Genomic DNA, 26,385 nt, shown 5'->3' with positions numbered 1-26,385 from the left:
TGGTGACCCTTAGCTTTTGGCACCTTGATGGCTGGTCATCTATAAAGATGACAGTGAAATGTCACTGGGTTTCCAGCATCACCTGTTCTTTTCATGCTGTTCTCTCCTTTATCCCCAGGATACATGGCTGTACCATCTGACAGTAGCAGCTGGCAGCATCAGTGCCAAGGTGGGCACAGCATATGAACAGCTAATTGGAAAATTACTGGATGCAGAGGGAGACCCACGTAAGTAGAAACCCAAAATGTCTTTCCATGGTGGGAAAGGGTGAGGAATGGTTATCTCTGTCACTGGTTTGAATCCAGCCACAGAAGAGAAGAGGGAATGGCTCAATAGATCAGTAATGGGATAAGGTGCCTTTCACCTCTAATTATACAGTAGCACTTCAGCAAAGGACTCAGGCACTACAGTAAACCTAGTCTGTCAATTAATTTATCAAAGCATCTACAGCTCCTCTTACATTGCAGATCAAACTATAGTAAATATTGAGCACAGAAAGTTGATCCAAAGCTGGGATGTTCTTCATAAATAAGAACTTAAGAGACAAAAGTCTGAATCTCTGACTCCCTGGCATGGTTTGCGTTGAGTTTCACTTACCCATGTATCATGGTTGCATGCACATATACTGTTTCTCAAACACACACACACACACAGCTCCCCATGTATATATGCATACACACTCGTAGCCACATACATTCACTCCCACACACATGCATATACTGTCTCACACATACATACACACCTATTTACTCACTCATTCCCATGTAGACACGTTCACACATACCACCTGCACATATTCTGAGGTATACATACCATGCATACTTGTGCCAACATGCATGCATACACGCACACATAAACTCTCACACCCCTGAATACACACATACTCTCTCCTGAACACCCACATACAGACATACAGCTGTCTCTAAGCTTTGATCAATGTGCCATAATAGCTTCCACTGATAAAGATCCCAATAGCGTGTGTCTGTTTCACAGAATCGGTCTCTCACGTGCATCAACAAATTGAGCTGCTTCCCACCACAGTCCAGCCTGTGTGAAGCTCTCAGATGGCCTGGTGGCAAATTGCAGGGCTGCTCTCTGCAGCCATCTGGCATTCTTGCTGGCATTCATAGCTACTTGGCCACTGTTAGTGTCATGGCTTCACTGGAGTCAATAGAGTGACACTAAGGATTAACGTGGCCCAATGTAGTGCTGCTTGCCCTAATTGCTTGCTAGTTGGGCCAGGTTCTTTTTCTGTAGGGATCAGAAGGGGCTCTGCCATGGGAGATTTTGCTGGGATTTTCCTTCTCACCTTGTACCAAACTTACACTGCTACGTTTCTGAGGTTGCATGTTTTTACCTCATCTGCCACTCAGAATCTCCTTTGTGGAAACACCCCATGCTGTGCTACAGTAAGGATGGACTGCACACATCACTCACTACTCTGCCATCAGAGGCGATGCAGACAGAAGCCCTCAAGCTCTTCAAGGTATTTAGAGAACCACTATAAAAGATTTTAGATGTTCTACTCAATTATTTTAGGGGAGGGGTAAACTCTGTGCAAGACATTTACTGCGACTCTGTTTGCCCCTACTGTTGGCACAGATGGGGCTAATGTGTCAGTTGTAATACAAGGGGCCAGTCTGTCTACCAGGGGTATTTTATTCTATGCAAAGAACCCTTGGGCCAGCTTCTGAATTGCAGGACTTGTCTATCTTCTTCTCCAATAGCAGCACTGGAGAGAGAGGAAACAACTTATTGTCAGACTCCCTAGTGCCTTCCAGCCAGGGTACCTGGGACAGGCAACTCATCACCTGATACTCACCCCTCTGCCTCTGCTTTGGGCCCTGAAAACATTAATACCAACATTAAGGCCTGGTCTACACTAGGAAATTAGGTCGGTATAATTACGTCGCTTTGGGGTGTGAAAAATCCACACCCCTGAGCAACGCAGTTAAACCAGCCTAATCCCCAGTGTAGACAGGGCTAGGTCAACAGGAGAATTCTCCTGTTGACCTAGCTACCCTCTCGGGGAGGTGAATTACCAGAAACTCTCCTGTTTGTGTAAGTAGTGTCTGCACTGAAGCACTACAGTGGCGCAGCTGCAGCATTTTAAGTGTAGACAAGCCCTAAGACTAGAAAGCAAGGATGGGCTTAGGGGATAGAGATTTGCTGAGGGGAGCAGGTAGCAGTGGAGCAGGTTCTTAAAAACAACTGCATTCAATGACCTGAGAGATATCACAGAGAAAGTTGTGTTTGGGGGTTAGAGCAGTGGAATGACTCCGGACTAATGGATTCTAATCATGGCTCTATCACTCACTCGCTCTGTGAGAATGGGAAAGTTCCTTAACCTCTGTGCCTCTGTTTTCCCTTCTACAAAATGGGATAATAGATCTTTATAAAAGAATCCTACAGTATCGTACAGGAATAGTCTGAAACACTGTAGCTGACACTAGTCTCACTGTAGCGTTTGGGGTCATTACCGTTGACTGTTGCAGTATTTTATCATTTATAAAGGCACCTTCTCTGAGTATTTTACCATAAATTTGTAGCACCCTTGGTTTGCCAAGCTATGAAGCCCACTGGCAGATTTACTAGTGAGACCAAGATGCCTTTTATAATAATGGGGTAATCTGAACTCCCCTGTGTTTAGTATCATACCTAGACCCCAGTCATAACAGCGATGGAGTGGGAGTATAGTCTAATGGCTAGAACAGTGGGCTGGAAGTCAGGGATTCTGTTCCTGGCTTTTCTTGCTGTGTAATGTTGCATGATTGTAGCTTTCTGCACATACTGCAAAGGATGGGCTACTTGAGGTGCAGTCTGCGTATGACACATATAGGGCAAGGGGAGAAAGTTTGTATGAGAGAAGCTTGGTCTAGTAGAGGTTAGAGCATAGTCTTGGAAGTCAGGAGATCTGGGTTTTCTCCCTGTTTCTGCCACTGAAACACCTTGGAGAATTCATTTCCCCTCTGAGCCAAAGTGGAGCTGGAAGGTGCTGTGGGGAAAAAGTGAAGTATTATTATTACTGCACATGCTAATTTCCCTTTTTTGTAGTCCTGTCAGCTGTTCATCAATGTCCCTGTGGAGGCTCCATCTATTGATTACCATGTGTCACTTGCCCAGACAGCGTTGCAAGTCTGTCTGACACATACTGAGCTACAGAATGAAATCTACTGCCAACTGGTTAAACAGACTAGCTGCCGGCAGCCCCAGAACCACTCAGTCATTCAGGTGAGCTTCTCTCGATCACTTCCAGGCTGCAAGCTTTTTTTTTTTTTTTTTAATCCATATTTTGAATAATTAGCAATAAATCTAGTCCCCATAAAAGACTAGTCACCTTAAACACTTCAAGGTTTGTGGGGGCAAAAATAATCTGGAATGTGATGCGCAAAGGGAAAAAAAAAAAAAGTATTGAGTAGTGCAATTTACCTGCAAATGCATGTTTAGGTTGAATGCTCAACTATTCACCAAAAGCAAATTCCAAATACTGTTCAGTTGCAAAATTCAGTTTGTGTTGCATTGAATAGTTACCTAAGTCACATGGTATTGGTTCCATCTCTGATTGTGATATAATTAGCCAACAGGATGAAAAGCATGATTAATACACTTGAATGTGCATTTTGAATTTTGTGATGTGCTTATTAAGTTAGTTGCCTGCATACGTTACAGCTCAAAGACCCAGATCCACGTAGGTATTTATGTCCCTAACTTCCATTGATTTCAGTAGAAGTTGGGATCCTAAATATTTTTGTGGATCTGAGCCAAAGTGTCCATTGGATTCTTGATTGTAATATTCCCAGTTCAAATCATGTAGAGAGCAAGAATGACCAGCAGGAGAAATTTATGAATAATTTGAAATAATGAGTAATTCTGAGAGTTTTGTGATCTGTTTGCAGACAATAAAAAAGCAACATTCACTGAATAAGTAGTTGGGAACTATTCACACAGCTCTACTTACAGTGGCCAAGATTTTGAAAAGTGACGACTGATTTGTGGTGCCTCCATTTTTGCCTCCAGAGGGACGTTGATGAACAGCTGACAGGACTACAATTTGAGATGTCAAAGAGGCCTGATGTTCAGAAAGTGCTGAGCACCTGCCTCTGAAAATCAGGCCCCTTTAAAGCATCTCTAGTTGCACACCCAAAAAATGGAAGCCCCCCAAAATCACTAGTCACTCTTCAAATTCTTGGCCTGAGTGTCTTGCACAAGGGTAACTGGCAACAAGAGCAGAGCAGGAGTGATTGCACCTTATTTGCCCATTTTTCTTCCCAGTGCTGGCAGCTCCTGGCTTTGTGTGCTCCTCTCTTTCTTCCTCAGCACCACTTCCTCTGGTATATCAAACAACACCTGCAGCGGCATGCAGACTCCAGGTAAAGAGCATGCCATCTTCTTCTTTCACTGGCTATGTTGCCTCCAAATCCCTTCTGCATCAACTACAGGATTGTAGTACAGTAAAGCTAATTTATGACTGACCAATGCAAAGGTGAGATGGAGATGATATAAGAAGCCTTCCTCAAGGTGCCAGGCTGTCCTTGATCAGAAGCCATCTTTCAGCCACTTTTGACCCACTTTTCAGTGGGAATGTTTCCTAGTCCATATGACTGTATATATGACAGTGAGTATAAATGCTGCTGAAAGGTCAGCAGGGCTTCTGGAGGGACACGAAAAGAGGGCTGGGGGGAAATAAAAAAAAAAGTTAAGGGTCCCTGGGTTAACAAACCCAAACTGAATTCCAAAGAGATAGGAAAATTTTATTTAAAACTAAACAGGATCCCCCACCACCTTCTCCCTTCCCTTTTATCCTTTTAGTAGGAAGAATGTTTCAAAGTGGAAGGTTATGTTGCATAACACTCTAATCTTTCCCGCACTCCCCGCCACAAACACACCAACAAGAAAACAACCAATGAGAGCTTCTTTAACAGCAGTAAGCCATTCTAGGGTGTACATTAGTTGTCTGTTAATAGATTTCTTGGGTAGTTTAAGGAGCTTGGACTTCAGCCTTGAGTCTCCCCATACTCTTGGGGCATGCATCAGTGGCCAGGTAATTCACACCCTGTTGTGGTTTATTGCTATATGAAGACTAAACGTGGGTAAACAGCTGTGTCATTTCAAACACAGGCTTAGATACAACCTTTGTCAAAAACTCAAATCAACACTCTCCTGGAATTTGAAATAGTCTGTATAATCTTTCTAGCCGATGTTTTTCACTTTCTTTGCTGCTGCCTCTGCACTTGCTGGTTCCAGCCAGAATTGGAAATGCCAAAATTCCAAAAAGGGAAAGGGGCATTCTCACAGTATCGCCAGCTCAGTTGGAAGCAGAAAATTCACCCTACTGTCCTGCCCCGATACTAAGTGGTGGGACCTTTTGCCATCTGTGGAGGGTGAAGAACCCCAGTAGGCCAGCCTGTATTCCACCTTGGTTCCACAGCCAGTCGGGGATATCAACTGGCGGCTCCTTCATGAAGCCATGACCACGGGCTTGTACTTGGCATGGTTCACCCCTATCCCCAACACTTGCCCTTTTTGCGGTGTGAGGGAGACTTTGGAGCACATCTGTTTAGAGTGCACCAGGTTGCAGCCTCTTTTCCGGCTCCTCCAGAACCGGCTGAACTTTTCCCCGCGCTTCCTGATTCATGCACACGCTGTCCATGGCCCCACGAAGTCGCGGGACCTCCTCATCAAGCTCCTCCTGGAATTGGCTAAAGTGGCCATTTATAAAACCAGGAGGAGGATGCTGGATGGGGAGGTGCTCTGCAACTCTGGGACCTATTTCCGTTCCTCCCTTCAATCACGTATCTGGGCAGAGTTCCTCTGGGCAGTGTCTGCTGGTTCCCTAGACACCTTTGAGGAACAGTGGGCGTTGTCCAGGGTTCTCTGCTCGGTGTCGCCCCCCGGTTCCTTTATAATGGCCCTATGACCTCACTCCTGTCCCTGTTTTCTTTGCAGTTGTCCCCTGGAATTATTTGAGTCCCGGGTTCAGCCGCTCCCGCCCTTCGACCGGGAGAGGGACCTTTAGACACGGGCGGACTTGTGGCCACCCATTCCCGATCTCAATAGGTGGAAGCAGAAAATTCTATAAATCTTACAAAAGAACCTAGCATCTAGCCTTGTTTTGCAGACTGAAGAGGTTTGGATCTCAATCCTAACACGTGTGTGTTTATCTGAATCAAATCTAATCTCCAACTCTGTAGAGGTGAATACGGACACTTGCAAATACACACATTTTCACTTGAGCAAGGTGCCAGGGGAGAGAGTCACTGGGGAGAGAAAATGGTAATGGGCACAATAAGTGTATCCAAAGCATGTGTTTGTGTTGTCACTCTCTCACCCTGGGATTAGGAGTGAAATAGGCAAGTATGCCATTTACTGTCAGAGGTCTGTGGAGCGCACGTTGCACACTGGAGAGCGGGAAGCCAAGCCTTCGCGAATGGAGATTGTGTCCATTTTGTTGCGGAATCCCTTCCACCATTCACTCCCCTTCAGCATTCCAGTGCACTTCATGAATGGAACCTACCAGGTAAGACATGGGTGCCGGGTACCTATCAGGTAATTGAGTCCTGCACCGGGGTCTTGCTAGTGTTTACATTCTTTTGTCACTTGTGACTAGTTCTGTCCCCCAAGATAGACTTATTTAATTATTTTAATTTCCTGTTCCATTTCAGGTCGTGGGTTTTGATGGTTCCTCAACAGTGGATGAGTTCCTCCAGCGGCTGAACCAGGAGACAGGAATGAGGAAACCATCCCACACTGGGTTTTCCCTCTTCACAGATGATCCTTCTGGCAGGGATCTGGAGCACTGCCTGCAGGGCAATGTGAAGGTAATTCCCTCCCCACTAGTCTAATCAAGACAAAGCAAGAGTTAAAGCCTAGTGAGGAGCCTTGACTTTCTTAGCAAAAGTAGAACTTGCCTTGTCTTGACTAGAGTGTTACATGGTGTTGGTCAGAATGAGCTAGCTAGCACGATCTAACATTACACTTTTAGATGTTAGTCAAGACAAGTTCCTGTTGTGTTTTGGGATGCCAGGTACATCTAGTTCAAACTCAGTGACCGAATTGATAAATACACACATACCATCTCTTGACGAAGGTACCAGATACTTCCTTCAATGTTACTGAATATGCCCTAACTTTCCATTGACAACAGTGCAGCCAGTTACTCCTAGGGGAATTCTGCGCCAAAAAAATTAAAAATTCTGCGCACAATATTTTCAAATTCTGCAAAATTCTGCATATTTTATTTGTCAAAATAACACAATATAAGCACACCAGTTTCAATTATTTTTGGTCATTTTTTTCAAAATTCCTGTCAGCAAATATGTCTGTAACAATACAGACAACAAAAAAGATTCAAGAAATGTTTTTTGACAAATAGATTCCTTACTAGGCAAATTAATACAGAACTCTGACGAATAATTCATTTAAACTACAATACAGAACTGTATTTCCCGCACCCCTCAGAAGCAGTGCAAAGACTTGGGGGAGTCAGGGGTAACAGAGGAGCTGAGGGAGAGGGAAGTAATTTCTGGGAAGGATCCTGGGTGTGAACTTGAAGGGTTGTTGGGTATGGGTGGGAAAAGTATGGAACAGGTTTTTTGTGAGGGTGGGGAGAGATTGTTAGGGAGCTTCCCTCATGCAGACCCTGGCTGACTTCTAGCCTTTCCCATTCAGTCAGGCACATCTGATTCTGTTCCCACGTGTCCCTCCAGCCCCACTCAGACACCCACTCCCCCCCATCCCCATGTGTCCCTGCACCTCCTCCCCTTGTCCCCATGTGTTTCTGCCCCCAGTCCGCCATCCTCCTGTCTCTATGTGGCCCTGCACCTCCTCCCCCCTCCCCATGTGGCCCTCCACCTCCCTCCCCCCTGTGGCCCTGTGCCTCAACTCCCATTTGGTCCTTGCCCCAGTCTGTCCTCCCCCACTAGCTCTTATGAGCCCCCATATGACCCCCCAGCTCCCCCACTCTGTCTGTCTCCCCATAGCCCCTGTCTCCTGACCTGGCCTGACAGGTGCTATGAAGAAGGCAGGCTCTTTCTCTTTCTCAGATGGCCAGGAACGGCTGCTCTGTTCTATCAAGCAGCATCCTCTGGTGGGAAAAAGGCAGAACTGCAGCTGGGATGCGAGTCCTCTTCAAGTCCCAGCAGAAGCTTTTTTCTTCACAAAAAATTAAAAATATGCACAGTTCAATAATTATGTGTGTGCACAGTGGCACAGAATTCCCCCAGGAGTAAGCCAGTGTAGGAGAATACAAGCATTTAAGACAACATGAGAAGTTTCACTCAGTGCAAGAAGAGACCTCACATCCAGAGTTTCTGTATGTAGATATCACTCACACTCAGTTTGATGGCTGGCTGGTTAACTGGGTGGCACAATGGCTATGCCTTGTAGAGACCAAATTTTGTCAGTGACTTTGGAGAGCCCATCCTCCCTGTTGGCATAAGGGTTGCACTTGCATCTAAGATACAACTTACGCCACCTAGAGATTGATGGAGCAACATTAGCAATGGCAGCTTTGAAGAGGACTCGCATCCCAGCTGCATGGAATTTGTTGCTGTGGCAAAGTTAGAGAACATCAGAGGGTTAAAAGTACTTTACAGAGTAGGAAGAAAATGCTTCAGTGACTTGCTGAGGTGTAGCGGGGTGAACACCCACTCCAGCCCTGAAGGGGTTGGAAAAGCCCTGCAGAGGGCTGGGGCTGTGGAAGGGAGCAAAACCCCTGCTGATTGGCGAAGTGGCTGCAGCTGGGGCCACGCCCCAAACAGAGCAACTTGGCCTTATATGAAGGCCAGGGCAGCCAGAAGCTGAGGAGTCTCCCTCTGACTGGAGAGAGAGACAGGCCTGGCTGCAGGGAGCGCACCCCGGGACCTAGAGTGAGGCAGGGCTGGGGAAAGGCCTTGGGGGCTGGGAAGCCCTAGGCCAGCAACTCCCCAGGCTGCAGGGCCTGGTCCTAGGCCCACATAGGTATTGGGGTTGCAGAGGGGCAGCCTGAGGGTGGGTAAAGGCAGCCAGTCCAAACCCCTTGTTGCCTGTGATGATTGGCTGATAGACTGCAGTCTGCCCCAGGGCACGGGGGCTAGATGGTGACTGGCAGTAGCCATGACTGAGGTGACGTGGGGATAGGGGGTGGGGAGACCCAGAGAGACAGAGTGGGGTACTGCCAAGAGGGCAGCACCCAAGCCAAGGGCACCGGGGTCTGGGAGGGACATGGGGCCTAATTTGGAGAAGGTAACTAGAACTGCAGTGTTTAATAGATGAGAGACAAGGTGGGTGAGATAATGTCTCTTATTGGACCAACTTCTGTAATGAGAGAGACAAGCTTACACAGAGCTCTTCTTCAGGTCTGGGAAACATGGTCAGAGTGTCACAGCTAAATACAAGGTGGAGCAGATTGTTTAGTACAAGTAGTTAACACATATTTCAAGGGACCATTCAAGGTGAAGTGGCCAGTTAACACCCTTCTAGTCATAGGAGGGAAAATGAAGGGGGGGGGAGGGGAAAAGGCAGCTTGGTGATGGGTTGTTAGTGGGTTATAGATTGGCGTAATAAGCCATAAATCCAGTGTCTCTATTCACCTCATGATTTTTAGTGTCTAGCAAAGTTATGAAATTAAGCTCTCAGGCTCGTCTTTTGAAAGTGTTGTGCAGATTTCCTCTGAGAGTGAGGACTGGGAGGTCAGATATAGAGTGATCACTTTGTGAAAAGTGTTCACCCAAGGTAATATGGTGTCTTTGGGCTGGTCCACACTAACCCCCCAGTTCGAACTAAGATACGCAACTTCAGCTACGTGCTGAAGTCGAAGTACCTTAGTTCGAACTTAAAGGTACTTACCAAAGGTCCACACGCGGCAGGCAGGCTCCCCCGTTGACTCCGTGTACTCCTCTCGCCGAGCAGGAGTACCGGCATCGACAGCGAGCACTTCCGGGATCGATTTATCGCGTCTAGACAAGACGCGATAAATCAATCCCAGAAGATCGATTGCTTACCGCCGAATCCGGAGGTAAGTATAGACGTACCCTCAGTCTGTCTTCATTTTCCTGTGTGAGTTTATTTGAGAGCATAGTGATTGTCTAGTTTCACACACACAGTTGTTATTGGGGCATTTAGTGCACTGGATAAGGTGCACATGTTGTGATAGGCATGTGTAGGACCCAGGGGTTTTGAAAGCTGTGTTGTGGGGGATGTTGATCATTGTAGCAGGAGAGATATGTCAGCAGGTTTTGCATCTGTTGTTTTGGCAGGGTCTGCTGCCACTTTGAGTTGGTGTGCCCTGCTGTAGAGAAGCTTGCTTCTGATGATGAGCTTGGAAAGGCTGGGCGGTTGTTTGAAGGCCAGAGGAGTTATTTGTTGTTATTAAAGATAGGTCTGAGATGCAAAGTTGGGATCCAGTTCCAAACTTTCCAAGATTTGGTGATACCCAGGATCCCGGGTATCAGATCCAGGATCTGTTATATAGACACAGGCCATTCATGGAGTTTGCACGGGACTGGAATTCACATCCAAACTTCCCCCTAGGTTTGGATCTGGAGTTTTCAATTGGCCAATCTCTAGTTATGTGTTGTCTAGCAGAAAAAAAGGTATGGTTGAATTGTATGTCATTTCCTGGCCGAATGTGTTCTTGATCCACTCTCTCCTTTGCATACCCAAACCCCACAAAGTTTGTTTGCTTGAATGAAAAGTAAGCCTTGAGTCAGCTTGTCTCTCTGTGATCTCTTTACAGATCTGTGATGTTATTTCAAAATGGGAACAAGCCTTGAAAGAACTGCATCCTGGGAAATATGAAGGTAGCACAAGAATAGTGAAGCTGACCTATAAAAGCAGGTATTGTGCATAGTTTCAGGGAAACACAACTTGGGTGAGGTAATATCTTTTATTGGAGCATCTTCTGTTGGTGAGAGAGACAAGTTTTCTAGCTACACAGAGCTCTTCCTCAGGTCTGAGTAATTTGAGGGAGTCGTCATTAAATATTTATTGAGAGCAGTGATCTGCCTACAGGGCCTATAACTTTTTACAATACACCTCTACCCCGATATAACGCGGTCCTCGGGAGACAAAAAATCACACCGCGTTATAGGTGAGACCGCGTTATATCAAACTAGCTTTGACCCCCCCCGTTTCTTGTTCCCTGACCGCCCCCTCCAGAGACCCCTGTCTCTAATCACCCCCAGGACCCCACCCCCTATCCAACCCCCCTGTCCCCTGACTGCTCCGACCTCTATCCACACACCCCACCCCCTGACAGGCACTCACCGGCAGTGGCGGGAAGCGGAGCAACGTGACCCCAGCCCACTCCACTTCCCCGCCACCGGTGAGTGCGGGGAGGTTGGGGAAAGGACACCCCCCGTACTCACCTGCGGCGGGAAGCGGAGCGCTGCAGCTGGGAGATGGCAGAGTAGAGCGGGCTGGGACTGGGCTGCTCCGCTGCCGGTGAGTGCGGGGAGGTTGGGGAAAGGACGCCCTCCGCACTCACCAGCCGCGGGAAGTGGAGCGATGCAGCCCCAGCCCCAGCTCCAGGTGTGTTGCTGGGGGGAGCGGGAGGCTGTTGGGGAAAGATCCCGCACTCACCTGCGGCGGGAAGCAGAGCGCTGCGGCTGGGAGCTGTTGGAGTGGAGCGGGCTGGGGCCGGGTTGCTCCGCTTCCGCCACTGCCGGTGAGTGGGGGGGGGGATCCCTTCTCCCAGGCCCCCTCCCCCAGCGACAAGGCTGGGGCTGGGGCGAGGGAAGCGGAGCGGGCTGCTCCCGGCCCCCCACTAATCCCCCAGGCCACTCTAGGACTGCGAGCCCCCCAAAATTGTCCCCCCCCACAGCTCCTGCCTCCTAGACCCTGGGGGGGGGGGGTGTGACGTCCCGGACTGCCCCTGAGACCCTCTGCCTCTTATCCAACCCCTCAGCCCTGGCCCGGCCCGGCACCCTTAACACGCTGCTCAGAGCAGCGTGTCAGAGCTTTACCATGTTGTATGCGAACCCGTGTTATATCGGGTCGCGTTATATCAGGGTAGAGGTGTACTGTTAGAACTGGCAGAACTTGCTTAGGGCTGGTCTGCAGATGAAAATTAATCCAGAATAATGTAAAGCTGCTTGTCTTTACTTTCAAGGCCCTTCATGACCCATCCCCACCATATCATTTCTCATTCAGTATTGAAAAGTCAGTTCCCACGTTCAATTGGCCCATGACGTCAGCCTCCATCACCACAAAGTTTTAAAACCAGCATCCTCATGCTGTGTCTCGTATTTGGGAGAAATTCCCCATAAACATGTGCAAAACTAACTCATTATCCACATTAATTCCATCCTCAAAACTCTGCTTTGTTGGGAGGCCTACAAAAAAAATTGACAATAGTTAGGCGGCTGGTGTTCTGACCAATATGGTCTCATTGTTTCCTTGTATTTTCCCCATCTGTCTGTCTCCAGCTTTTGTCTTATACTTAAATTGTAAGCTCCTTGGGGCTTCGTATGTTTTGTGTTAGTACAGCACCTAGCATAATAGAGTTCTGGTCCATTACTGGGGCTTGTGGGTTCTATAATACAAATAAATAATAAGCTCATTAACTATTCCTGATTAGCTTAATCAACTTTTAATCCACTCTTATTGCAGAATAAGTGTGTCCACACATGTAGTGAATTTTGAATAAAACACTCGTATTCTGGAATAAAAGTATCCACACATGGAGTTAATCATGAATAGCTACCCCAGAAAAATTCCCTGTGTAAACAAACCCTTAGTCTGGCTGCATTCCATTCCCAAATGTATGGGAAGGGGTATATGGGCGAAAGATAAAATCAATACACTGTGAAAGATATAATAGACTTGGTACCAAATAAAAACTAGATACAGTACAACTAAAGTTTTGTGTAGTTCCATCCAGACAGACTGGATCCTGAAACAAAATTAAATAATACATACTACATAAGAGGAAGAGAGAATTGAAAAAGCATAGGTCTACCTTGCCGGGGGGAAATGTAGGCTGCTGGAGCCTTGCAATGAAACAAAATCACTGGGACAAGAAAGCCCGTTCTAAATGGCAGGAGCTGCACAGGAGGACGCTCTTGTATGACACAGAGAGATGCTAGATGAGATGGGACAGTAGGGAAGTAGGAGGCAGAGATCCATAGGGAGAGCTGCACTGAGTTCATGGTGGGCTTCATACACAAGAAGGGCATTTCTGAAGTGGACTCTGAAAGGAATAGGGAGCCAATGGAGAGCTGTCTGTGGGTGAGGTGAGACCATCCTTTTGAAGGGTTCCACACTGCTGGCAAAAGTAAGCCCTCCTTAGGAACTGAAGAATTAAATATCAAGGTTTTCTGTATCAGCACCCATACACAAGTAAGGGAATGGAACGACAGGTTCATGCAATACTCCCTTCGTAGCTTAGTCAGAGCTAGATCTGGATTCTGTGATAGGTGGAGGAGTTACAGGCTATCTAATAAATACCATCTATGTCTGTACATGACAGAAGGGAATCTCTTCCCCCAGTTTTATAAAATATTGCTAAGCTAACTAGACACTTTCAGTAAATGGATGGCTCACAAACTGGAATGGCTTCAAAAGCTATTCTCCTTGTTCGTGAACAGAGGGCTTTAGTCTTCAGGGCTCTCAGCACAACTCCTTTCTAATGCACAAAACTCACTTTGAAAATAATGGTTATTTCAACTCTGTTTGCAGCTAGTGCCTGGTACCTTTTCTCCTCTGCATTTCTCTCCTTTTTAGATTGTATTTTCGAAACCAGGCAAAAGGTGAGACAGATAGAGAGCGGTTGCTGCTGGCCTTCCAGGTCAGCAGTGAAATAGCCCGTGGGAGGTTCCCTGTCAATAAGGAGCTGGCTCTGGAAATGGTGGCTTTGATGGCTCAGGTGAGCAACCAGCCCAGTGTGCTGTGGGATTAACACTTTTTTTTTTTTTTTTTTTAATATTTAACACTATTATAAATGCTGGAGGTGAAGCGGGGTTTGGGAATGGAGACTGACCGCTCATTACCTCACGACCCCCTGAGGGTCACAACCCCCAGTTTGAGAACCCCTGCGCTAGGGAAACCAACACTTTAGGCTTTATTTTGGACTGTCCAAAGAGGAAGATGTGGTATCTGGTGATGTTCTTTCGTCAATGTCTTTATTTCTGTTCTATAAAGAACCTGGGGCAGAAGGATAGGAGAAAATTCACACCTCTTTCCCCACATGCTACAATGACTCTGCCATTTTCATGTGCTCTATTGTAGGTGTAAGTTCTGTTGCCCAGTTAGTTGGGCTGCACATCAGCCAAGCTGTACATTGCATTTCCTCAGTTAAGCAATTATGGCTGGTACAACAGAGATGGTGTTTCTTATCAAACTGCTCACACTCGTGCCAAAGCAACATCACTCAAGTAAATTATTCACCATAAACAGTGAAAAACTGAAACTAAGCTAAGAAGCAGCGTTATCCATGTGCAATGGTCTTAATACAAAAAGAGGGGATAAGGTAGTTTGTTGCCGAAACTCCTGCAGGAAGACAGTCATTGATGATGTTTACTGCATGTGTGCATCCATCATTCCCTCAAGGGAATTCTATTCCAGCAAGAGCTTTAGGAAAACACAGCCAGCCTGGGAAAGCCCCAAAACAGCTCTGCACAGCCATTCTGATGGAGATATTAAAATATCACTGTTCTGATCTTAGCCTAATGGTCTGAGCACTCCCTGTTATACTGCTAACAACCTAGAACCTCGCTCAGGAAAAGCATTTTGCAGGGTCCTAAATTAGGCCTCCATATGTAAGTTACATGTACCATATTACCATTGTGGATTTATTCACATTGTGTGGCAAGTATTGTTGTAGTAGACAGGACAGTTGTGTCTTACTGGACTTTAACTGACCTGCTGTATTGGCTAAAGCAAATGATGAATCTGTTCACTAAGCCAGTCAGAGAAAAGTATCCTGAAAAGCACATTTCTTAGACACAGGAGGAGGAGAGGCTCTCCACCTTGTTCAAGCAGAGCTTGAGTACAGCGGAGAGAGGCGTGATGCAGGGAACCAGTTGCGGTGCCCTGATCATCACTCACTCAGCTCTAGAGTAAGTGAAAGCTGCAAGGAGTAGCTTTAATTTGTGCCATTGACATAAGATCCCTTTGAGACCTCACATCAGTGGGGAACATAGGCGGCAAGTTATATGGGCCCATACTCCACCAATATTAAGGAAGGTGGGCCTGGCTCCACCAATGTTTGGGCTTATATTTTCAGAGCCGTCCCGTCCATAGGATGGACCGGGGCAACCGCCCCAGGCCCTGTGCTTTTGGGGGCCATGCGCTTTAGGGGGATGCTGGCAGCAGCGAGTGACCTGGCCCCAGCCTGCCCCACTCGAACCTGCCTCTTCCTGCCCCCACTCCACCCCTGCCCCCAAGCCCCCGCCTCACCCCACCTCTTCCTGCCCCCTCCCCACCCCCATTCCACCCCTTCCCCCAAACCCCCACCCTACCGCTTTCTGGCTTCTGCCCCCTCCCCTGAGCCAGCAGAGCGAGGCGGGCTGGGACCGGGTCACTTGCTGCTGCCAGCGCCAGGCCCCCTGCTAACCTCCCAGGCTGCCCTGGACCCCGCGTCCCCCTGAAGGCAGTTGGTCTGTCCTACGGATGGCACGGCTCTGCTTGGACCCATTCTGGGCACCACCAAAAATTATACAAACCTAGCACCCATGGTGGGGAATCCCCTCTCCACCCAGCCCATGCTCTTAAGATCCCTGACATGCTGGGGATTGTGGGGAATGGCTGGCACAGGAGGGAGCAGAGCCATTTCTATCAGCAGAGTTCCCTTAAGCAGGGAGAAATCTCCACCAGCTTCCTCTAGCAACCATGCACTGCAGCAGACTGGGAAATCTTGCTTATGTTGTTTACAAATAAGCTGGTTTCTTATTGGCCAATTGGGGTGGGGGGTGGGGAATAGCAGTACATAGAGATCAGTTTTCTGGCACACAGAGTGGCTGGCCCAAATCTTGTTTCATGCTCCACAGACTAAGAAATTTCCTGGGCAGGCCTATCCCCAAGAGTCACTTGCTGTGTATGGAAAGGATATTGGTGCAAGAACTTGTCATTTTTCACTGTGATATAAACCAATACCCTTTAACATTCTGGTGCAGGTGGAATATGGAGACTTGGATCGACCAGTATCTTCAAGCCCTGGGGGGACACCACAGTCCAAAATGCAACATCTTCTCCAACAGATCTTGGACAAATTCTATCCCAAACGTTACAAACAAAACATTACCCCTGAGCATCTCAGGTGAGACTAAAACAGGCCATGTTCAGTTATATAAAATTTTGCTGTGGAAAAAAAATAGGTCACTTGCTACTACAAAATACATCCATCCCTTTTCTTATTTAGAAAGAAAGTTTAAAGAGAAACTGTCAAGAGACGTGAAGTCCACAAATCTATTTTGAGTTCAGCTTATAAGTATAAAAAGAACTCAGATCCCAGGCAATAGATGCCCTTGAAAGATGATATACAAGCCAACCTAGACTAAAACAGCATTCGCAAACAAGCCACCCTTCTACGCACAAAGGAAACCAGTCTAAAAAACCCATTACTCACCTTGGCTCCAACAATCCTGATATGCCCAAAATCAAAATCCATGCCCTGCCTGAACTCCCCCCAAACCACAACTCTCTCCAAATGGCTGGCCAAATAGATGGGCTTTGAAGTATGCCCTAAAGTTCAACAAATCTGGGCTTCTTTGGCCATGAGAGAGTGAATTCTGAAGTCTAAGCGTCACTTAAAAAAAAAAAAAAAAAAAAGAATCCACATCTGTACCAACTAAGAAATAGCTCAGGGGCCTCCACTGATCTCAGCTATGTTGCCGGGGAGCAAGGCAGTCTCCCAGATAGGCAGGTCCCAAGACTTTTAAGGGCTTTATTGATCAGAACTAATATATTAACTCCACCTGGGAATGAACTGGTGCAGATTTCATATTCTCATAGCAAGACATGCTGCTTAACAAAGAGTCTATGGCCCTCTGCACCAGCTGCAGTTTCCAAGTTGACTTAAATTGTAGCCCCATGTGGAAAACATTACCACAGTCTAATTGTGAAGTGACTGATGATGATGATGATGATGGTACTAAGGTACGCACCTCTCCTTGGGAGAAGACAGCCTGGGTTAGACAGGCTTCTACCACATGGAAGAAAGCTACTATTTGAGATTTTGCAGATACTGTTGCACAGTTTCTAGCACAATGGGGTTCTGGTCAGTGACTGGGGCTCCTAGGAACTATCACAATACAATAATAATGTGGAAGCAAAGAACCTCTTTATCTCCTGCACAACCATGGCATAGGATCCTACCAAATCACTAACTAACATTTTGAAAAAAGGAAGCCTTTGTTAAAAATTCAACAACATCACCCCTTCAGTTAAGGTGTGGGAGCTTCCAATATAGATCCTCTGAGACTCTACATTTGGGTAATTACATTTTCCTCCTTGAACTCTTTCCACTGTTTCCGTTCTCCATCACTCCCTATCCTGAACTGCTGTGCAATATTGCGCTGCACTGCTAAACTGTTGTGCTTTTGTTACAGAGGGGGCTGAACTTCTGTGGCGGGTGAAGTGAATCCTATATTTTAGACAGACAGTTAAAAGAACATTATTAAGGTTGCAAAGTCAAGCACTCAACAGTTAGAAAATGCCAGAATTAAGGTTGTCTTAGTTGAGCCCCCTCGTGCATATGCATTATGATACAGTCTTTAGTTACATTATTGCATACTATTCCTCCCTACAGGATCCCTGCCTCATTCAGTGCACAATCAATGAGCAGCTACTCAATATTTTATTTTCTCCACATTTTCAATGTGTGGCCCCAGGCCACATTTACTGCTCACTATTCAAATCCTGTTCCGAAGACAGAATTGTTAATTTCTTCCAAGGTGGACTGATTTAAATGAAAGTGATTTAAATTAGGAAGCAGAAAACTTTGATTTAAATCAAGAATTTTAATCTTGTTTTGCATTTGTACTTCAGTTACTGTCCTAAAGAAAGGTTGATTCTGATTGGTTGATAACTAATCAAACGTTGATTTGTAACTAAATATAGCCTTTACACTAAACTTGGTGATTCTTTTTGCTTTCTTCTTTCTTGGTAGTCCATCAAATCCGATGATGACAAATCTGTGCAGATCATCAGTTGTTGGTCTTATGGTGTGCCCTCTGGTGACTGTACAAGCCAATTCTAGAGGTGCACATTTTGCTGCACATGGTGCATGGGAAGTTCGCGGTCAGTGGATTGTGCGCCGCTGATGCTCTGTGACGTCGTTCGCGTGCCTCTTGTAGACACCGGCAGCGGTCTTCCTCAAAGGTGATGCAGGTATTTCTGACTGTTGCACGCCACTGTGTTCTGTCGCTGGCGGCGTCCTCAAGGTCCCTAGGTTTGATACTGCTGTACTGCAGATTGGCTTTGATGGTGTCCTTGTAACGTTTCCGTGGATGACCTATATGCCGGATGCCCTGGGAGAGCTCACCATACAGAAGCTGGCGGGGGATTCTGTTGGCATCCATGCGGCTGACATGACCGGTCCAACGTAGCTGTGACTTCATGATCATCATTTCGATGCTTGTCATCTGGGCTCTCTCAAGGACCTCGAGATTGGGCACTTTGTCTTGCCAGCAGATCTTCATGATGTTGCGGAGGCAGCGCATGTGAAATGCTTCGAGCTGCTTGATGTGACGCCTATATAGTGTCCATGTTTCGCACCCGTACAAAAGAGATGAAAGAACAACAGCTCTGTACACAAGCAGTTTTGTTAACATCCGGATGTTGTGGTGATTTAAAACTTTGACACGCAGACAGCCAAGTGCCTGGCTTGCTTTGGATATTCGTGCATTGATCTCATTATCCAGTGATCCATCACTGGATATGACACTACCCAGATATTTAAAGTTCTCCACTACTTTCAGCTGAGTGCCGTCGATGGAGATACTCGGGACAGAAGCATTTGATCCAGGTGCAGGTTGATGGAGAACTTCTGTCTTTCCGAGGCTGATAGTTAGTCCGAAAAGTTGCGAGGCCTCTGCAAACTTGTTGACAATGTGCTGAAGATCATTTTCAGTGTGAGCCATGAGGGCACAGTCGTCAGCAAAGAGTGCCTCAAGAAGGAGTTTCTGCACTGTCTTAGTCTTTGCATTCAGGCGACGGAGGTCAAAAAGTGAACCATCGTGCCGGTATTTCAAGTATATACCTCGGTCCAAATCTTTCAGTGCATGGTTAAGGACACATGCAAAGAACAGGTTAAATAGGACATGAGCGAGAACACATCCTTGTTTCACGCCGTTGGTGATGTTAAAGGGGGCTGATGTGGCTCCATCAGACAATACTTTGCCTGTCATGAAAAAGGCGTATAATCTGGACAAATTTTCTTGGGCAGCCAAGTCGTGTTAGAATAGTCCAAAGGGCTTCCCTGTTGACAGTATCAAACGCCTTTGTCAGATCTATGAAGACAGCATACAGGTGCATGTTCTGTTCAATGCACTTCTCTTGTATTTGTCTGACAGCAAACACCATGTCGACTGTGCTCCGGCCAGGTCGAAAACCACATTGACTTTCAGGTAGATTTGCCTCGGAAATACTGGCTATTAGGCGGTTCAAGATGATGCGGGCGATGATCTTCCCTCCAACAGAGAGGAGGGATATGCCTCTATAGTTTCCACATTCTGCTTTGCTGCCTTTGTTCTTGAAAAGAGAGACAATAGTAGCATCACGAAGGTCCTGTGGTATGTTTTCATCCTCCCAGATGTTGATGATCACGCTGTGGAACGCTGCTAGTGCTGCTGGACCTGCTGCTTTATATATCTCTGCTGGTATCCCATCTTTTCCAGGAGCTTTCCCTGAACTCATCTGGCTAACAGCTTTCTTACTCTCATCTATAGTGGGCGGAAAGTCAAGATCTGTCAGAGCAGGTTGTTGTGGAATTCCATTAAGGACATTATTATTCACGGTTGATCGTCTATTGAGAAGGTTGCTAAAGTGTTCTCGCCATCTTTCGTTGATGCCTTCTTTATCTTTAATCAGCGTTGTGTTGTCTAATGAGAGCAATGGGGTGGTCCTTGGTTTAAAGGGTCCATAGACAGTCTTAATAGCACTAAAGAACATCTTTAAGTTGTGGGTCTCAGCATAGTGCTCAATTTCTTTGGATTTGCTCTCCCACCAGTTGTCTTGTATCTGACGGAGGTCTTTCTGTGTTTTGCTCTGAAGGTACTTGAAATGGTCCGGTTTAGAGACTGAGGAGGGGTCATTCTGCCATTCGATAAAGGCTTTTCTCTTTACTTCCAATGCTGAGCATATTTCTTCTTGGTTCTCATCAAACCAATCCTGATGTGTTCTTTTCTTTGGTCCAAGAGATGTTATTGCTGTGTCAGTCACTATCTGCTTGAACTGGTCCCACTTTTCGGTTACAGTACCGATCAGTTGTCCGTGGGGATGTCAGTTTGTCATCAAGACTCTTCTGGAATTTGTTGAAACATTGAGCATCCTTCAGTTTGGCTATATTGAAAGCAGGTCGCACATGCTTAGGGCGTTTGTGCCGAGAAGGAACGATGTAGAGTTGAAGAGACGTCCTGACTAATCTGTGATCTGTCCAGCACGCTGCGCCTCGCATTACTCTGGTAGTCAGTACGTCTCAGATGTCTCGCCTTCTAACAATGGCATAATCTATCAGATGCCACTATTTGGACCTAGGGTGCATCCACGTCGTTTTGTATTTGTCCACTTGTCAGAACAGAGTCTTGGTAATGGTCAGGTCATTTTCAGAACAAAGACTCAAAAGAAGTAGCCCATTACTGTTCATTTTGCCTACACCATGTGGCCCGATTACTCCTTTCCAGTTCTCGCTGTCAGCCCCGACTCGGGCATTGAAATCTCCAAGTAGGAGTAGTTTATCTGTTACAGGTGTGGCCTTGATCAGTCTGTCAATCTTCATAGAATTGTTCCTTTGAGTTGTCAGAGCATGTTAAAGTGGGTGCATATGCACTGATGATGGTGACATGACGTTTCGCATTTAGTGGGAAGCGTAGCTTCAGCAATCTTTCATTGATACCCACTGGAAGGTCTGGGAGTTGATGCATCAATAAGGTTTTTATTGCCAGACCAACTCCGTGTATTCTGTCCTCTGTCTCAGTCTTACCCTTCCAGAAGAAGATGTAACCACCTCCTGGTTCACTCAAGAAACCTTCCCCAGGCAATCTTGTTATAACGGACTAGTTCTCGAGCAATGAGGGCTGTCCTTCTCTCAGGTCTTGCAACAGCTTCTCGATCCATGAGGGTACGAACATTCCATACACCAATGGTAAGTTTTCTAAAATTTTTCTTTTGGTTTCGGCCACAGATTGGGTTGAACTGCCAGCCGCGACTTGCTGGCCAGTTGTTGTAGGGCAGGCAATTTTTAGGCCACCTTTTCTAGGCCCCTCCCTTACTAGGGTGAGGAGTGCTGTCCTGAAGAGGGCTGCTCAGACGCCTGGGATGCTGCCGGGCAACTCTGCTGCCCCAAGTACAGAGGTGGACGACCACCTATCCACAGGCCGCCTGCATGCAGGATTGGGACTACGACTCCCAGTGGTAACCTCCACCTGTCGCTTTGCCCCTCCCCCATCGCCGCAGGACTTGGGTAGTATGATGATGATGATGTTTGATGATTTGCACAGGGCCTGTGCATGAAAGCTTTTGAGTGGTAGAGCCGTTGCACGGGAGCAATCCCACTCTCTTGACCTTAGAAGCCAGACACCCGTGGTACGAAAAATCATCACGCCTGGTAACTTCTTTGGTTGCAGTGGATGGCCTTGATATCTTTTGTGCCTCGTCAAGTCCTTCGCTTTCTACAAAGCGTTGCAGAACCGCCTTCTTGGCCGTTGGATCTTAGTGATCACTTTCGCCCAGTCCGCCGGAGCTGACGTCGCATGCAGGGTAGGCATATCCCAAATTCACTGAGCGTTTGAGTCCCATCAGTTACACTCACCTGGTTTGGCCGGCCTGTCGAAGCCATTGCCCGGGGTGTGGCCGCTGCGCATGCTACGGCTACTTGGAGCCACAGGTGAGAGCTGAGTGACAGGTGGGGACCAAAGTGGACGGACTACCCCCAAAGGGTACGACAAGTCCCCCCCCCATCAGGGGTACTACCCCTCCCTGGCCACCCCATACATCCCGATTCTTTTTGCTAACCAGGATACAACTATACACGTTTATTTAAGCAACTACATAGCTTAACATACACTTATTCAGATTCTTAATTTTTACTTTATTACGTTAGGAAATGGGGAATTATGCATTTCTTATTTACTAAATTAATTTTTATACTTGAGATTTGTGTCAAGCTGCTTTTTGATGGAAATTTAAATTCAATTAAATGCGCAAAAACAGCATTTTAAAATAAGTTTATTTAACTAATAAACAATCTTAAATGGGCTGGATACAGAAGAAAAAAGTAAATTTATCAAAATATGTTTTGCATTTAAAACCAACTGATTTATTAAACAAAGAAACTATTGTCTGTAATTAGTGAATTGAACTGATTGTTGGTCACCATGTCCCTTAAGATTTTAGAATTAATAGATCTCATCCTCTCAGAGTTAGATTTTATTCATAGATTGGAAGAGGAAAACAAGCTTTCCTGCTTTTTCCAACTTCCAGTCAGTTTTGTAACTTTAAATGAAAGAGTCATTGAACTGAACTCATTGAACAAACCGAAATAAAGGAAATATTCTTGCTGTACCTGCAGAAGGTTGTCAAAAGCTGGGTTAGCACCTCAACAAACTTTGGTTCCAGGTGCTTAGCTAGTGACTTCCACCAGGTCAGTAGATTGATTGTTCTTTAAAATTTGACAGCAAACAGCTTAATATGTTTTTTAATTTAATATAAATTATGTTTATAGATTACAGTTCTTCAGCTCACTGGGATTTTTATTCCCAGGGGATTTTTCTCATTTATCACTCAGTCTCCACTGCTTTCCCTCTGAGGGGACTTTGGCAGTCCACTGCACCTGCTTCCTGCAGTTTTCTAGCTCTGACTCACCAGGCCACAGGCCCAAATGCCCTTTTTAAACCTAACTGAAGTTAGCTGACCAGGCACAGGGACTCTTTGTGTTCTGTTTGTACAGCTCCCAAGAACAGTGGGGTCCTGGTCCATGATAGGGGCTCCTAGGTGCTGCTATAATAATAAATAAAGTAATAATAACAATTAATATTCACACAGGAACTCTGTGGAAGAGGCAGGGATAGAATCCAGTTGTCCAGGGCAACATTCACCTGCCTTAACTATGAGATCATCCTTTCTCTTCCTGCAATTCCCTGCCTCATTCACCATAGATCAGTAGTGGGCAACCTGCCTCATCAGGTTAATACGCTGGCGGGCCACCAGACAGTTTGTTTACATTTGCATCCCGCCTGCAGCTCCCAGTGGCCGCGGTTCACTGTTCCCAGCCAAAGGGAGCTGCAGGAAGCGATGCGGGTCACAGGGACGTGCTGGCCACCGCTTCCCGCAGCTCCCATTGGCAAACTGCAGCCACTGGGAGCTGCAGGTGGCTGTGCAAATGTAAACAAACTGTCTGGTGGCCTGCCAGTGGATTACCCTGACGGGCTGCGTGTGGCCCTTGGGCCACAGGTTGCCCACCACTGCCATAGATCTTCCAATTTCTGCAACAAAAGACACAGGATGCCTACAGACATCAGCCTCCTTCATTACAAAATCCTGATCAATGCCCACAGCAGTTCCCTCCTCTGCACTGAATGAGGGAGGGGTCCTGTGGAAAAAATACTGTCATATAATTAAAGATTGTATCATATTGAATATGCACAAGTGGGCCAAATTAAGGTTGCACAGACAACCTTAATTCTGGCATCTCCTGACCTTTGAGTGCTTGACTTTGCAACCTTAATAATGTTCTTCTAATGTCATTTTTCAATGTGTAATTTCCTAGGTTTTAAATAAACCAAACTGAATATACAGAAATTCCATCATCCAGCATCATATTGACACCCACATGGTTCATCAGCAGGGTTAGAACCTTTAGATCCACAGCACAGACCTCTGCCACTGGAGCTAATAGAGTAACTGTTAGCAACAATAGGTGTCATCCTACAGGACCAGCACTTGAGGAGGCTGAGACACACCCTTTACCAGTGGTTATCACAGATATTTGCTGACAGCAGGGGAATGGTGAGACTCAGAATCCTTGGTTTCCATTCTAGCCTCTGGAGGGGAGTGTGCTCTAGTGGGCACAGACTTCTGCCTGTTCTCCCACAAGCTTGACTCCTTCTGCCTCATCCCTTCCAATCTGTCCCCAGCCCAGTCCTGTCTTTTCCCCACCCCGTCTCCTTGTCCCAGTCCTATCCTCCTTGCCTACCTATGCCAGTCTATATTCCTCAGGCTTCTCATCCCAGACCCTGTCTCCTTGCACAGAAGGTTCTAGTTTTCCCCCTCCAGGCTCACTCTTCAAGTCCCAATCTCCCCCGACTCCCAATCTCAGTCTCCTTGCCCAGCCAGTCCCAGTTCCCATTCCCCATCTTCCCTCCATCTGGCTCCCAGTTTCAGTCTCATCCCCAGGATCTACATCTGATCTCCACTTCCCCTCCCTACTCCCCAGCTCATTGCCCAGTTTACCCTCTCCCTAGCTCATCCCAGTCTCTTTACCCAGACAGTCCTAGTTCTCCCACTGCACTCCAACTACTTCTCAGATATCTCTCTCCTCCCCCTGCTCTGTTCTTCCCCCAAATACTGGTTCCCAGTCCCACATTCCTTATTCAGCCAGTCACAGTCCCCCAAGCTCCTTTTTCAATCTGTGTCCCTTCCCCAGCCAACTGGCTCCAAGTCATCTGCTCCGTTTCCCTTACTGAGTCCCAATCTCCCCCTGGCTCCTAGTCTTAGTCTCCTTGCCCAACAAATTCCAGCTTCCCTTGCCTCCACCCAGTCTTAGTCTCCTTGCTCAAATGCCCAGCCAGTCCCAGTCATCCTTCTTCTAGCCCCATGTCACAGTTTATCTCCTTCCCCCTCATCACACTCCTTGTCCCAATCAAATCCTTTCCTTCCCCTCTGGCATTGCTTTTGTCTCCTCTATATTCAAATATGACCGCTTCCTCCTCCACACTGCCTGGGCATCAGCAGGGGAGTCACTGAGAGCACAGAAGAAACCGTTTCCCTGCTCTCATTTCCAGTGCTCAGCTCCATCCTGGCTCAGAGCACCCTGAAGCAGCAATTACAGGAAAAGTCTGGTCCTGGCCTAGAGCATGCTCAGTGGCTCGGTGAGGATGGCACATGCACACTTTGGTCACAGGAGCTGTGAAGGTATGGAGCACACTCACTTGTTCTGTGAGGATGGCGCATGTGCAGCCTAGTTACACTTTGGAGTTGTGAGATACTCGAGCATGCTCACTGAGGATGGAATCTTTGGAGCGTTTAGAGACTAAAACTGAAGAAGTCTTGGAGCATGTATTTATGACTTGACCAAATCTAGGTAGATTTTCATGGAGATGTGAAAAGGCAGAGCCTTAACACAGAGGCCACTCCCCTGCCAAATTTCAAATCCCTGCTCCAAAGCATGGGGTCGCTGGAGCTTTCAAAAGAAAAGGTCACCAGATTTTTTTTAACCTGGATGAGATAATGTATTTTCCCTTAGCCGCCTCCTCCTAGATGACTGAACCGTTTGGCTAAAATTTTCCTAAAAGATTCAGCTTGAGGCAGATGCCCAGTATGGAAAACTTCAGCCCAAATGGTTTAAAGTCTGACAAACTTATAAACAACTGAATAAGATCTTATCATAGGATGTCTTGGGCAACCTAAATAATAGGCGGTGCTACCGGCTCTGCCTAGAGTAGTTTAAAAGACACTTCCAGCCCTTCAGGATGAAAAACACTGTATAAATGTAATGTTATTTTTACAATAAGTTATTTGAAGACATGAGCAAATGTTATAATGTAACTTGGATTCCCACAGGCAGTTGGCTGACAGGCTGGCTACAAAGTGGATGGTGCTGCAGGGATGCTCTCCATTAGAATGCGTTAGAATTTATTTGACAGTGGCCCGGAAATGGCCTCTCTTTGGAGCCAAGGTATTTGCTGCGAAGGTAATCACAGGCGGCTTCTTGCTGGAGTACTTTGTTTCTTTACCCCCAAGTTAAACTTGTTCAGCTTAGCTACTATTACAATCTTTGCTAAAAGAGCTCATACCTCATGGGGGAAACCCCCCCCCCCCCCCCCCCACACCCACACCTTTGGAAGTTATTTAGAGGTCGGCACTTTCCATACCATTCCATCTGGCTGACCAAGCTGTATTTAGTTTCCCATCTGTTTAGATGGAATAGAGAAGACAAATATGTTTTAGAGACACTAGGGGTTGCTAGAGTGCCACAAATTACACACTGAAGCTCTTAGGAGTCAGAACTTGTCTACCAAACACTTAGTTTGT

The 26,385-nt window shown here is 46.6% G+C and overlaps 1 protein-coding gene across 1 annotated transcript in view; it reads left to right on the top strand.

Moving 5' to 3' along the window:
• The window catches only part of PLEKHH1 (pleckstrin homology, MyTH4 and FERM domain containing H1), an 83,852-nt gene that overhangs the window by 47,051 nt on the left and 10,416 nt on the right, over nt 1–26,385 (top strand). The window contains exons 16-25 of the mRNA XM_029911503.1: nt 119–227; nt 1,374–1,486; nt 3,055–3,231; nt 4,273–4,370; nt 6,340–6,517; nt 6,663–6,818; nt 10,715–10,815; nt 13,702–13,843; nt 16,092–16,234; nt 25,915–26,044. Coding sequence (XP_029767363.1) covers nt 119–227; nt 1,374–1,486; nt 3,055–3,231; nt 4,273–4,370; nt 6,340–6,517; nt 6,663–6,818; nt 10,715–10,815; nt 13,702–13,843; nt 16,092–16,234; nt 25,915–26,044 — 1,347 coding nt within the window. The remainder of the gene's footprint in view (nt 1–118; nt 228–1,373; nt 1,487–3,054; nt 3,232–4,272; nt 4,371–6,339; nt 6,518–6,662; nt 6,819–10,714; nt 10,816–13,701; nt 13,844–16,091; nt 16,235–25,914; nt 26,045–26,385) is intronic.

The sequence above is a fragment of the Terrapene carolina genome, unplaced genomic scaffold (genome assembly GCF_002925995.2).
Source record: "Terrapene carolina triunguis isolate 2854851 unplaced genomic scaffold, T_m_triunguis-2.0 Scaffold96, whole genome shotgun sequence".
Lineage (NCBI taxonomy): Eukaryota > Metazoa > Chordata > Testudines > Emydidae > Terrapene > Terrapene triunguis.
This window is presented reverse-complemented; position numbering and strand designations above follow the sequence as displayed.